Genomic DNA, 14,928 nt, shown 5'->3' with positions numbered 1-14,928 from the left:
CCATATGTTGGATTTTCTTTACTTGTCCTCAATATTTATCTTTTCTCTAAAATCATTACTACCTGTTTTACTTAAAATCTCATCTTCAAAGTCCAGTTTTCTTGAGCATCACCTGTATTTACTTCTGTGTTCCTTCTGCTGCTGCAAGTCACGTCAGTTGTGTCCGACTCTGTGTGACCCCATAGACGGCAGCCCACCAGGCTCCCCCGTCCCTGGGATTCTCCAGGCAAGAACACTGGAGTGGGTTGTCATTTCCTTCTCCAATGCATGGAAGTGAAAAGTGAAAGTTAAGTTGCTTAGTCATGTCTGACTCTTCGAAACCTGGTGGACTGCAGCCTACGAGGCTCCTCCGTCCATGGGATTTTCCAGGCAAGAGTACTGGAGTGGGGTGCCATCGCCTTCTCTGGTGTTCCTTCTAGTTCAGTATTTATCTGAAACCACTTTTTCCTCTTATTTGTAATTCTTTCCCCAATTGTTACTTTCTGAAAGTTTTTAAATTCCAATTTCTCTTTCACATTTTATATAATTTTCTTAGTATCTTCACAGTTTTGATCTGATTTTTTCTGGCATTGACACTATGCAATTTTGCATTTGCGGTTTGATCTCATACTCTTGTATTTGGGGGTCTGTGGCGTTATCTATTATCTAGTTTTGTAAACATTGCCCCATCCATGCATTTTTGGTTTCACTACACAGTTTGTTTTGAATTGGTGGTTCATGGAGATTTGAGATTCATGTACTGCCTCCTTCCCAGAATCTGTTTATATTTTACAGACTCATGAATACTTCCTTTTTTATGTCCCTGAGACATCAGTCCTTAGCTGAGTATGACAGGAAGGTACTAAGGTTGTTCAGGGTGTTGTCTGGATTGGCAATGGTGTGTTACATCACATCCTCATTCTTGACTGATGACTTACTTGGTTATAACATTTTAGATTGTCCACAGTTTCCCCTCTGTACTATAAATGTTTCGCTATCTTCAGGATATTTTTACTTTTGACAATATGGCTTCCATTGTAAATGCCATTTCTTTCTAGTTAGGTTATATTTTAACTGCTCCTATTTAAGATTATTATTTTTCTCTTTGTTTAAATTCATCATGTATGTGTTGTATGTATATGTTATTTTCCCAAGACTTGATGTGATGCTTCAATGTAAAGAGTCATCTTTCTTCAATTCTAGAAAATTACTGGCCATTATTGCTTTTTCCGTCTTTTGGAATGCCTATTAGATGTACTGTTGAACCTTCTTATAATATATAAAACCTCTGAATTTGTTGGTTACAAAAGGCAATAATTTTATTCTTGGCTTAAGCCAATTAGAATTAGGTTTATTACTGAAACAGGAACACTCTTACTTTCTCAAAAGCAAAGAAAAAGGTGGTCCCTGAAGCTATTTGATTAACTATAACTAGGTATCCTTGAAATCTAAACTATTTCAGAACTTTCTATGCAAGTCAATAAATTCATTTACTTTTTATCCCTTAAATCAATTACAGTTGGATTCCTGACAACTGCAGCGGAGTCCTGATTAATAACAAATGTCTATGTGAGCAGCACTATGCCAGGTGCTACTAACCAGTGGTATTCAAAACGAAGTCTGTGTCTCCAATAATCACGATATTTACACTCATTCCATTTTCTCTTCATTTATTTGTTCTTTCTTCCCTTTCCTTCCCTACCCAAACTTGGAATGCAAGTTTAAACGTTACAGTTTCTTCACAGTTGACTTTTTAAATATTATTCACTTATTATTTAACTTTTGGCTGCACTGTGTCTTCATCGCTACACTTGGGCTTTCTCTAGCTGCGGCCAGCACGGGGGAGCCGGGGCCTTCCTTGCGGTGCATAGCCTTCTCATTGCAGTGGCTCACTTGTGGAGCACCAGCTCTAGGCGTAGGCGGCAGCATTTGGGGTTTACAGGCATAGTTGCCCCAAGGCATGGCGTATCTTCCCAGAGCAGGGATCAAACCTGTGTCCTCTCCATTGGCAGGTGGATTCTAAACCACTGGACCACCAGGAAAGCTGATTTTTAAAACCACATTTGTAAGAATAAACCTAGCTATAGGCCACCACGATCTTCCCCTTGTTTTGGATACATACTATATTGGTATTGTCTTAAATAGGTCTTCCAGTGCTTCATCAAAGTCTTTCCCTTTAACCTATCCATTAGCTTCTTAAGGGGAAAAGTTAAGCCTTTTACTTTCATTTCCCAGAGCAGAGTCAAGAATGATTCTGGGATTCATCATGCTGACAACTGTACCCACAGTACCTGGCCCCTGTGGATCTCCTTCCTGTGTGGGACAGGGGAAACAAAGATATATGCCTATCACTTAACCAACTTAAGGACTTCGGAAGGCATACTAAAATATAAATACGTTAAGGTGCCATATATAGTTCGGAGGAAGGGGAAATCATGCCTGGGCTACGGTACTCAGAGGAGGTTCCAAAGCCCCGAGATATGAACAAGGCCTTTCCTGAACATAAAATGAAAGGCAGGCGCCAAAGGTTTGAAACAACGTGCCTGAGGAAAGGCACAGTTTTGCTGAGGTAGGGTTGTGTCTGCAGCAGTGGAAAGTAAGATATTGCAGACTCAGGTTAGCTCCAGGACAAGGACAGAATCTAGCTCTTAAATCAACAAAACCCCTTTTCTTTTACAATCAAGATCGCTGCAGCTGAGCCATACTACCTTGCTAGGTCCCAGTTTGGTTATTAATTTCTTAACCTTTGAGGATATGCCTTGTATCACCTTGAGTACAAATGGGTGAGGGGACCAGTTAACTGGAATGAATGCAGGCGGAAATAAATAACAGGTCCTGTGCTTAGAGACCAAAACTGTCGCGGCTGCAAACAGAAAAGGCAGCGCTGACCCCCGGACCTCTGTCTGAAATACTCCTCCTCCATCAGCTGTTCCTCCAGGAGCAGCCGGAGTCTACAACCCGTGAGACTATCTGGAGAAGCCTTGGGCCTTCAACTTCGTTAAAATCCGCAAGAGGTGTGTGTGGGGGCGGGGGGGAGTGGGGGGCGCGGAGGGGTGATAGTTGAGCGGAACTAGCGATAATCCCAGGACGCCCAGCTGAGAAGCGCCTCGATAACCATAACCGGCTCGGCGGCTCCAAGCACCATCCCACGCCCCGCCTCCTAGCTCCGCCCCGCCCCGGCGACGTCCACGGGGCGGGGTTTCCGCTTCCGGTGGCGGATTGTTGACGCCTGCGGCTGCTGCGGTGGCCACCGGGCTGTTGGGGAGGGGCCAGTAGGGAAGGGAGACGGCGCAGTGACAGGACCGCCGAGGGTGCCGCTGAGGCCACGATGGCGGAGGGGCCAGAGGAAGCCAGAGGCCGCCCTCCCGGGCAGGACGACGGCGGAGGGAACCAGGAGTCCGTTCCTTCCCTAAGAGGCCTTCCTGCCGCCGCCGCCGCCGCCGCCGCCCCACTGTCCCGGGACTGCCCGCAGGCCGAACCCCAGGCCCTGGGCCGGCCCCCAGCCTTGGGCCTCGCGGCCGCGGTTGAGGAATCGGAGCCGCCGCGCGAGCCCGAGAATCGCGGGGAGGCGGCCTCCGGCTCCGACTCTGGCTCCAGCGCGGGGCTGCAGGAGCCGGCAAGCTGTGAGGCGTCCGAGGCCGCGGCCCCGCCGGAGAAGCCGGCGCGGCTGAGCGCCCGAGAGTACTCCCGGCAGGTGCACGAGTGGCTGTGGCAGTCCTACTGCGGCTACCTCACCTGGCACAGCGGCCTGGCCGCCTTCCCCGCCTACTGCAGCCCCCAGCCGCCCGCGCCCAGCTACCTCCCGGCTGCCGGAGCCGCCGCCGCTCCCCCGGCAGCCGCCCTGCCGCCCCTGCAGCTGGGCTATTACAACCCCTTCTACTTCCTAAGCGCCGCGACAGCCGGGCCCGAGCCGGGGGCGTCCGCAGGCATCACCACCTCGGCTCCGGTCGCCGGCCCGGCAGCCCGCGCCCCTCACCTGCAGCCGCCGGTCCGCGCAGCCGCGGCCACGAGGGTGGGACCGGCAGCCGCTTCGCGAGCCCCGAGCGACACCGGGCGGCAGGCAGGTGAGAGGCTCTTCGGGGCACGTGCTGGGGTGGGAGGTGGGGGGCGGGAGCCCGCAGGCTCTGCCCTGCGCTTGTCGCCGCTGCTGCCATTCGCCGTTGTTTCTCCGCGTCTCAGTTCCCAGGGTGTCCGGCGAGGCCCTACTTTCCTCTTCCTTTAGACCTGGCGCTCCGGATCCATTCCCTTACTCCCCGGACTAGTCGCTTCCAAATGTAAAGAAATATTTGCTCCTCAAACCACTTGCTGTTACCTTGCTCTCCACTTTCTGGAGTGAGACCCAGGGCTTAATTCTCAGATGGCAAAGCCGGTTTGTGGGGAGGGGAGGTGTTGGCCGGTAATGCTGGTAATAATCCAGACATGGATTTATAGTTTATATGGTAACTTTTATGAATTAGCGACAATGGAACTGACGGATATTAGAGATTTTCATGAATTCAAATGCAGTTATGAACCTTGGCTTAATCCTGTATATTGTCTGTATTGTCTCTTTACTTCTGTATGGATATTAGAATGTTTTGAATTATTGACACCTTTTAGTTTATTTTTATTTTATTCAGGTAATATGGGACAAGACCTAGTTGCCTGAATTTGATCCAGAATTTAGGATGGCAGCTTATTAATCACTGAATTTGTTAAATACATAGAAAGCGAGACAAATGAATAGGGGTAAGATGAGCCACACAGGGTTTAAGTTTCTGTCATAGGCTTGTAATTACCCCGGTTCTCGATTGAATCCCTGGTGAAATGTACTGAGTACTTTAAATAATGAAATTTACCTGTGAAATAATTTTTAAACATTAAGGGGGTAAAAATAGCTTTAAATTGTTACGAAGTAGCATTGCTGTGTTTTAATAACATGCCCTATTGAAGTCAATTGTTTCAAGGTTATAAAAATTTTTTATCAGTAAGTTGTACCTTGACTTTACATTCCCCATTCATTGCCTAGCTTGGGTTCCAAGGGAACGATTAGTTTTCTTAACTTTTTTTTTTTTTTTTAAATTTACAGGCAGAGAGTATGTTATTCCATCCTTGGCCCACAGATTTATGGCAGAGATGGTGGATTTCTTTATTCTCTTCTTTATAAAAGCGACCATTGTCTTAAGCATTATGCACCTGAGTGGAATAAAGTAAGTTAAGGCCACTTGCAGAAAGGTTTTAATATCTACTGTGTAGAGGTCTTGTTTTAAGTTTTTTTCCATGCTTGCCAGTGATTGTATGGATAACTTGTTTGCCAAGGTCAACAATTTCTTTATAGGAACTTTGTCAGGTTTACTTTCTTATTGGTTTTAAGAAATAACTACAAAAGAGAGAAACAATAAATTCTGCAAGATGGGGGAGAATTTCACCTATAAAAGTAGGTAAAAGCTATCTCCAACCCTGCTTTGATTTTATTCACTATTTTCTTAGGCTAGGTACAAATTTTTCTCTTATAATTGTTTTCAGAGCGGAGTACCTAAAGACAAAGGCATAAACTGTTAATAATCAGCTAGATGCCATTTCCAAATGGGGCTGCCTATATACATCAGGCAAGTTCTAAATGAATTGCAAAGTGAGCCATTTATTTGAATAGTCTTTCTTTCAGAATAATAGTCATAATAGCAGTTATCACTCGGTAAGCACTTTCTACGTGCTGGGCTTTGTATGGATTTTTTTTTGGCCACACCACACAGCATGTGGGGTAACCCGCACCACCTGCAGTGAAAGGGCAGACTCCAGGGAAAGCGTGGGCTCCGCTGGACACAAGGGGGGTCCCTGTATGGATTCATAATCTTGCTACCACTATTAAGTAGAGATTAATGCCTCCATTTTATAGAGATTGAAATTTAGACTTACAAAAGGTTAAGCCCAGAATTTACAAAGGTAAATTTACAAAAATAGAGTTAAGTTCAGACCCTGGTGGTTCAATTTCAGGGCCTTTGTCAGGAACCTGAATGGTTACCATGATTATATCTCTCCCTCCCTTAGTCCCTACACATCCAGTCAAGTACCAACTCGTTTGTGTCAAAATTTCAGTTTTCATCATTATTGCTTCTCCCTAGTCCCAGTCACTGGAGAAGGCAATGGCACCCCACTCCAGTACTCTTGCCTGGAAAATCCCACGGATGGAGGAGCCTGGTTGGCTGCAGTCCATGGGGTTGCAAAGAGTCGGACACGACTGAGCAACTTCACTTTGACTTTTCACTTTCACGCATTGGAGAAGGAAATGGTAACCCGCTCCAGTGTTCTTGCCTGGAGAATCCCAGGCACGGGGGAGCCTGGTGGGCTGCCGTCTATGGGGTCGCACAGAGTCGGACACGACTGAAGTGACTTAGCAGTCCCAGTCACATCATCACTTGCTTGGACTGTAACAAGTCTTCTAACCGATATCTCAGTTTACCATGTCCTGTCTTACATCTAATCTCATAAATTCTGATTCTGCCACTCTGCTGCCTTAAAATCGTTCAGTAGTTTCTCATTGCCATCATAAGTCTTAATGTCTTCATATGTTTTAACAGATACCCTTGTTTCTTAAACTCCCTTCCCCGATGGCTCAGCAGTAAAGAATCTGCCTGTAATGCAGGACATGCGGGTTCCATCCCTGGGTGGGGAAGATCCCCTGGAGGAGGACATGGCAGCCCACTCCAGTATTCTTGCCTGAAAAATCCCATGGACAGAGGAGCCGGGCGGGCTGCAGTCTGAAGGGTCAGAGTCACACATGACTGAGCACGAATGCTTTATTTTCTACTCACTCTCTCCTCACACAATACTTGAGCCACACAGAAATGCCTGTAGCTGCCATCATACTCTCCAAGTCCTCCTCTCATTAGTCCCGCTCTTGCATACGTTTCCCTTAGGCGGGGCCAACTTCTTTCCACCCTTCAGATCTCAACTTAAATGTCATTTTTTCGAAGCCTCCAGTAAGTTGTGTTCCTGTTAGGTGTTTCCAAGTACCCAGTGCTTCTCTATTTTACCCTTTGCCCACTTCATTCACTTGCCATTTTATCCCCAGAGCTAGTACAATGCTTACTCATGGTACTGCTACTTATTTGTTGAATAAGATAATGTTTTGTGAAACTAGATAATTAGAAAACATTAGTTTGTGATTTCAATTAGAGTTTATGGCTTACACTGATGAAAAAATACCAGTTCAACTGCTCTGGTAACACATTCTCTATAACCCAAAACTGTTTTTTATAGGGATATCTCTAAGTTTGCTATGCATTATATAATAGAAGAAATAGATGAAGACACATCAATGGAAGACTTGCAGAAGATGATGGTTGTGGCACTTATATACAGGTTATTAGTTTGTTTCTATGAGGTAAGCCACTGACTTCAGCAAATATTTAACAATATAATTTTAGATTATCAGCCCAAGACAGAAATATTGTAATAGAGATTTATAATCTTGTATTTGTCAGGTGTCTTTTTTTCTAAATTTTAACATAGTACCTTTTCAAGTTAAAATTTTCTGAGCAGAGAAATTTTACAATTTCTTGGTAATACATTTCAGTCATTTGTCCAAAAATGTTTTAAGTTGGTTGTGGAACATGTAATGTTTTTCCATAGAACCAACTTGCTAAAAAATATAATGGCTCATAGAGAAATAACTGCAATAGACATCTTGTGGTACTTGAGGATGTTAGAGACCTGCAGAAATGCATTAAAAGATTAAACAAAGTATTTCTATGGAATTCTTCCAACTTGAAAATGTTAAACCATGAATCATATGGCAGGAAAATATTGGTATAGTTGAGCCAGTAAATTATTTTACAATTATCCTTCTCTCCTTAGATAATTTGCATTTGGGGAGCAGGTGGAGCTACCCCAGGGAAGTTCCTGCTAGGACTTCGAGTTGTGACCTGTGATACATCAGTGCTTATTGCACCGAGTCGGGTTTTAGTGATTCCATCCTCAAATGTTAGCATTACAACGTAAGTTCTTTTCTTAATCTACTACGTACTTATGAATTACTGTACTTAAACGTTATCAAATGATGGTACTTACAAAAAAGTGCTTTTAGGATGTTGGTTTTTCTTGGCATATAATAGGCTTACATTTAATAAGTTTAAAACAAAGTTTGAATGTTTTTCAGTAACATTTATTGACTCCTTTTCAGTATACACATCTTCAAGGGTAAGCATTTTATGAACTGGAGGCCACAATAATGAGAGGATTGGGGTGTGGTGCTGTCTGTATCAGTGCTCCAGGCCTAGCTTTGTTTATATTCTCTAGATCTGTAGTTATGGAGTTTAGTTACTATTCTGCGTTGAAGCTTCCTTCTGGTAACACTTGTCAGTACCCCCATCTTAAATAGGCAATAGGAGTTTTGACATGCTCCTGCTCTAAAGTGAAAGAGGTTGTAATACTCACAGTATTCATGGCTAGCTGTTGGCATCTGGCGCTGGGGGAAGGTGTCAGTTCAGTCACTCAGTCATGTCCGACTCTTTGCCACCCCATGAATTGCAGCACGCCAGGCCTCCCTGTCCATCACCAACTCCCAGAATTCACCCAAACTCATGTGCATCGAGTTGGTGATGCCATCCAGCCATCTCATCCTCTGTCATCCCCTTCTCCTCCTGCCCCCAATCCCTCCCAGCATCAGAGTCTTTTTCCAGTGAGTCAACTCTTCGTGTGAGGTGGCCAAAGTATTGGAGTTTCAGCCTCAGCATCAGTCCTTCCAGTGAACACCCAGGACTGGTCTCCGTTAGAATGGACTGGTTGATCTCCTTGCAGTCCAAGGGACTCTGAAGAGTCTTCTCCAACACCACAGTTCAAAAGCATCAATTCTTCAGTGCTCAGCTTTCTTCACAGTCCAACTCTCACATCCATACATGACCACTGGAAAACCATAGCCTTGACTAGAAGGACCTTTGTTGGCAAAGTAATATCCCTGCTTTTGAATATGCTATCTAGGTTGGTCGTCTGAGGTTATTGATATTTCTCCCAGCAATCTTGATTCCAGCTTGTGCTTCTTCCAGCCCAGCATTTCTCATGATGTACTCTGCATATGTTAAATAAGCAGGGTGACAATATACAGCCTTGACGTATTCCTTTTCCTATTTGGAACCAGTCTGTTGTTCCATGTCCAGTTCTGTTGCTTCCTGACCTGCATATAGGTTTCTCAAGAGGCCGGTCAGGAGATCTGGTAGTCAAGGCTGTGGTTTTTCTGAGTCGGACATGACTGAGCGACTGAACTGGACTGAGGTTGGTCATAACTTTCCTTCCAAGGAGTAAGCATCTTTTGATTTCATGGCTGCAGTCACCACCTGCAGTGATTTTGGAGCCCCCCAAAATAAAGTCTGACACTGTTTCCACATCTATTTCCCATGAAGTGATGGAACCAGATGCCATGATCTTAGTTTTCTGAATGTTAAGCTTTAAGCCAAATTTTTCACTCTCTTTCACTTTCTTCAAGAGGCTTTTTAGTTTGTCTTCACTTTCTGCCATTAGGGTAGTGTACAGATAGTGGAATAATGGATAATGGAAGTGGATAATAGAAGTTGTGGAGGTGAGTAGATGGTAATTAGCTGAGCAAAACAAGGTTCTGACTGGAATTGCTGCCAGCATGATTCAGAGTTAGATGGTTATATAAAGAAATATAAACAAGAGATTTTAGAAGAAGCCTGGGGTTTGCTTACATCTTCAAAATTTGCTTATTTTTGTGATTCTAATAATCTTGGGCTACTACTTTTACTGAGAATCAATGTTGGCTAATATTTGTTGAACACGTTGTAAACCAGGCACTGTTTGGACACAACTAATGGTAGAAAGTGAACCTAAAACCAAGTCAGTCTGGATTCAGAGCCCACATTCAGCTGCTGTGCTATTCTGTAACTGTTCAGTGCACTAAAAGGCAAAAATCTAATTAGAATAATTCCCCATTCTAAGCTCCTGTTGAAAGCTTTTTGAAGCTTTCCTTAATCACAGGATGACAGGGACTTCTGTGGTGGTCCAGTGGTTGAGACTTCACACTTCCACTGCAGGGTGTGGGTGCAGGTAGAATTCCTGGTCAGGGGACTAAGATCCCACAGCACAGCCAAAAATAAACCACAGGACCCTGCAAAGAGAGAGAGCTGATAAAGCAGTAATTTGAAATGCTGGTGCTCTTCACAGAAGGTAGAAAATGGTACTGTACTAAACCTACTCAGTTTAGAAGACAGTGAAAACATACAGAAAATAAAGATATTAAAAGTAGTGAGTGACCATAGAAAAGGTAAGTAAAGGGAAGTTACTCTGTTCTTTTGGCAAAATACTAGGAAATACTAAGCTTTTAGCTCACATTCTAAGACATTATTGCTTTTCACGTGAAAGTTCTAAAGTCTAATTTTATGTTATGAAGTCTTTAGAACTGGCCCAGGTGGTTTGATCATAATATAATGCTGCTGCTGCTGCTAAGTCACTTTAGTTGTGTCCGACTCTGTGCGACCCTGTAGACGGCAGCCCACTAGGCTCCTCTGTCCCTGGGATTCTCCAGGCAAGAATACTGGCGTGGGTTGCCATTTCCTTCTCCAATATAATGCTACTTGAAAGTAATTTAGATACAAAAGGTTAAAACTCTCAATTGTACTTTGAATGTTTTAAATACATTTTGAGCTTGATAGTCTACTAATCTATATGTAGTTGGTATATAACTTTTTTTTTCCATTTCTTTAGGTCCGCTATACGAGCTTTGATCAAGAATTTTTCTATTGCTTCTTTTTTCCCTGCTTTCATCACACTGCTGTTTTTTCAGCATAATCGAACAGCCTATGACATTGTAGCAGGAACCATTGTAGTAAAAAGAAATGGGGTCAGATGATGCCCCAAAAAGCCATGAATTCCATATTCTCTGGAATAATGACAAGACTAAATTATGTGTCAAGGCCATCAGTGTCCCTGGGTTACCTTAATTCATTTAGAAATTAAAGCAGTCGATCCAGTGTGATGCAGGTGACTGTGCTCAAAGTATTGATGTTACCTGAATGCCAAAGAACTTTTCCAGAAGAAAAACCTGTTGAGTCCAAGTGTTAAAATTTGTATATCGAACAGAAGGCAAGTGGTGTCATCATCAACAGACAGTATATACATCTAAGGTGTTAGAATTTGCTGAATGCACTTTCAGCTTTGAAATCTCCAAATGAAACTTTAAAAAGTTATTTTGGTTTATCCCAAAATGATGGAAAACGTCCAGTTGTGTTTTGTAAACACATTATTCTTTTAGTTAACACGTCTTGAGGAAATGTTCGTCTTTGCTTTTTGTGGGGAGGGAGTGGGGACACACACTTTATAATCCACTTAGCTCCCATCCCAGGGGGTGGTGAGTTAACTACAAGGGGAAGGTTGAGGCCAGCCAAGCAGTTCCCTGATCTGAAATGTTAACACCTGTACTGCAGTTTACCGCAGGAGTGATGACTTCACAGCTATTCTTAATGCCTACACATGTATTTCAGGATAAGTATTGCATGATGAAAAAGTATTAAGTCATATTGCTTTTTTTTTTTTTTTTTTAAGAAAAAGGTAAGTTAGTGATTGCTTTAAATGGGGTGGGGTGTTATGTGTGTGTGTGGGGGGGTAAATTTTCACTGTAAATTGAAATTCATGTGCAGATGTTTTCTGTGCCCTAAATCAAACTATAAATATGTGGGGGGAAATTAGTTCCATCAAACTGTGGCATATTTACTCTAAAACAATATTCCCAGTATGTGCGCAGCATGAAGTATTAGTGCTTTTCAGTGTTCTGAGTATACCTTCTCTTTATATACAGGATATTCACATACTAGTTTTAGTTTTATTATACTCCATAACTTTTGAAACATCAAGGAGTTCAGTCATCCTAGCATTTCATGATTAAATAAATAGTAGCCTATGAGATACTTAGCAATTTTCCCTTTAGGGACTGTTCTCTAGCAAGGAAGAGCAGCATGTCCAGACAGTGTTCGAAGTTCTTTGGCTCTGAGGCCGCCAGCTCATTTGGAGTCTGTCAGGGATGATGTTTTGAGGGAAATGTGTAATACTGTGTGTGCTGCTATTTTATTCTGTCGCTGAATTGTGTGTGTGTGTGTGCTTTTGTTAGATGGCCCAGTTAGCTGTGTTGAGATATAGCTAAACTAAAAGTTTTCTTAGGCATTTTCTGCATTTGCTGTATTTTCTCCCCCCAAAACACTAAGCTGTACTGAACAGTTCATATCTCAGGTGCTTACAGGATCAATCTAGGCTTTATTTTGGTCATAATAAATACATTGCTATATTACTGTATCAGTTTTTAAAGTGGGTCTTTTTGACATTTAAAATGTATTTTCAGTTTATAGAAACCTTAACAATGTCCTTAATACTTTTGATTGTAAAATTTCATAAACCATGGATTTAATATAAAATTATTTTGAAAAACATCACAGAAAGCCTGTTAGTTAAATGTGTTAAGATACTGAACAGATCATTCACTTGTCGTTTCTGGGAAGATAAAGTGTTACGGCCCTTGGCAGTAAACAAACCAAAACCGTCCACTAACTTTTTCAGAGTAGATTATTAGGAAATGTTACATAAATGGTTACATACTTAACTGATTAGTAGTGTATACTTTATTGACATATACACACCTCTTTGCCCTGGATTGGGAATTCAAGTTGAAATGTACTCTTACATATCGCTGTGGAATTTATCTTTAATGTATACTTTCCTCTAAGATAATTGGATGGTTAACTACCTGGGCTATTTTTACTTATACAGTGAAACAAAAGTAAATACCCAGTTTGATTTATACATTAAAATATTGCACATCTGCTATACACAAGTGATTCAGATTAATATCTATGTAGATGCATTGAGAGCTATCTTAGGATTCAAGTTAAACTATGTAGCCCTATAAAATAAACATTATTATTACTCTGTCTGCCTTTACATGAAAACCCAAGTCTGATTATGAATGTAGCACTTAGGGAGATTTTGGATTCCCAAATTTGAGGGGAAATAAATGACAAAATAGGGAAGGTTTTTTGGGGTGGAGCCCTCTTTATTTTCTGTATACTTTATTATATTTCATTTTTAGAAATGCTGACTTTTCTGTGTACAGCCTCATACTGAAGCTCCACAGCCTAAAAAGGCAAAAAGAAAGCTGTCTCATAGTATAAATATTATTCATCACTTTTACAAGATAATAAAGGAACAAAAATTAGAAGTCATGCTGAGAATACGATTTCAATGAACATACCATACATAAAACCACAAAACAGGCAGATAATTTAGGCATCTAGAAAATCTACCCATTAACTAAAGCAGCCTGAGTGGCCCCAGGACCTTGAGAAAAGTCAGACACACTAAGTGTATGCTGGGCTGAGGCAAGTGAGAGTGAGTGGTGGCGAGCAAGCTGTGCTTTTAAATCTGTGACTAGAGAGAAGGCCAGTACTTGCTGCGATACTCATATGGCACTTGTTCAGAAGCTAATGCTTTCTACCTAAATTGTCACCGCATCTCCCCCCAAATATTTAGGATTGAAAAAAAATGCATTATATTTCAGAGTTTTGTTTCAATTTATAAAAGTCTTCATGTTTGTTTCAAATGACAGTAAAAATTGTTTCAACTCTTAAAAAAGGACTTTTTCCCTTATGTAACTTGCTTGGGTGCATGGAGACATAAATAGTTCCCGCAAAACAAAGACAGGAGTTGAAAAATTGTTGCTACTTGGGGATAAAGGGCTTTTTGATGGGAGCATGGGTATTAAATATTTTCCTTCTATACTTATCTCTATGAAAATAGGCTATTCTTCCTTTTAAAAAATATTCCTAAATAATGGCAGTATTCCTAAAATCTGGCAAGTATTTCACTTACTTGCCACTTCTCACCCCTCTATGCCAAAGGCCAGAATTTATCAGTATGTACTTGCCTGGGTAAAATTCATCTCAAATTGTATATGTACTTCCTTGCAGTTTCATTTATAGTATGGTGTGACCCACAAGCAGTAATCTGATGGCCTGCCTACTAAATAAAAATTCAGCATTCTATTTTTAATAATTTATATGCCACCACTTTGTACTGTCTCAATAAATACCTGGTCAACAATGCTTTGTGTTTTGCCTGTTTCTTTGAGGTTTGCTCTAGAATCTCTTGCTTCCAAATACAGCTGCTCTAGCATTCTCTGCCTTCAAGAGATGAGTGCTTTCAGAAATAGAAGTCTATCCAAAAAAAAAAAAGATCATCCACTTTGAGGTATATTCTTTTAGCAAGTCACTCAAGTTAGCTGTAGATGACTAAGCTTTTGATGTTAAACTAATCCTGTCCATTCCGTAAAAGCTGTTAACCATTCCAGCCACCATGCAAGGTATTAAAGACCCACATGACACATGAGGAACAAGAATTCAGTCACAGCTAGTCAAAGAGCCGGGCGATTTAATCTTATTCCGGTCTTAGGAGCATTCCCTATTCAAACAATTACAACAAAACTAGATCGACAGGATACAAAACAGGTTCCTCAAGAAAGAAAAAGATAATAAAAGGTAAACTTAAATGGAGTTAAACTACAGTGTGGTCTGAGTCCTGTAGGCAGTGTGCTGTTAGGCACCCAGCCACTCCACTCTGAACTACAGTGGAGGTCAGAGATGTCTCTAAAAGTCGCCCCACATGAAAAGGAAATGAAAGCTCTGACATAAAGCTGTTGTGTAGCTAGACCCAACACATTCCATTTTTCTCGATTTTACTATACCAAGTTTGTCAGTTTCCATTAGACAGGGCCAGCACCTGACACCCTAATATTAAAGAAACCGTAAGTTCTTCCCCAGGTTAAACCAGGAAGTTCATGGACTGGTTATAAATTGCTAACATTAGTCCAACACTTTTATCTCAAGTAATAAAATCCTAATTACATGAATAATTAGAAATTCATAACATATTAGCTAAAACTTCAGTTGTCTGAACTGTACTTTTTCTTAACGC

General features: G+C 41.9%; 1 protein-coding gene across 1 annotated transcript; it reads left to right on the top strand.

Annotated features, from left to right (window-relative positions):
• Positions 1 to 3,193: 3,193 nt before the first annotated feature.
• Positions 3,194 to 14,058, top strand: FAM8A1 (family with sequence similarity 8 member A1). Its single transcript, XM_019985629.2, has 5 exons — positions 3,194 to 4,043; positions 5,048 to 5,168; positions 7,219 to 7,342; positions 7,816 to 7,955; positions 10,678 to 14,058. Exons 1-5 carry the CDS (start codon positions 3,308 to 3,310, stop codon positions 10,820 to 10,822), a joined length of 1,266 nt encoding a protein of 421 aa, XP_019841188.2. The 5' UTR covers positions 3,194 to 3,307; the 3' UTR covers positions 10,823 to 14,058.
• The last annotated feature ends 870 nt before the right edge of the window (positions 14,059 to 14,928 follow it).

Source organism: Bos indicus, chromosome 23, assembly GCF_029378745.1.
Source record: "Bos indicus isolate NIAB-ARS_2022 breed Sahiwal x Tharparkar chromosome 23, NIAB-ARS_B.indTharparkar_mat_pri_1.0, whole genome shotgun sequence".
Classification (NCBI taxonomy): Eukaryota; Metazoa; Chordata; class Mammalia; order Artiodactyla; family Bovidae; genus Bos; species Bos indicus.
This window is presented reverse-complemented; position numbering and strand designations above follow the sequence as displayed.

What these genes read in the sequence shown, in the direction of transcription:
- FAM8A1 (XM_019985629.2), top strand. Translation starts at nt 3,308, where the DNA reads ATGGCGGAGGGGCCAGAGGAAGCCAGAGGCCGCCCTCCCGGGCAGGAC. An exon ending in CGACACCGGGCGGCAGGCAG is followed by an intron (nt 4,044 to 5,047) that starts GTGAGAGGCTCT and finishes TTAAATTTACAG; the next exon opens with GCAGAGAGTATGTTATTCCA. An exon ending in TATTAGTTTGTTTCTATGAG is followed by an intron (nt 7,343 to 7,815) that starts GTAAGCCACTGA and finishes TTCTCTCCTTAG; the next exon opens with ATAATTTGCATTTGGGGAGC.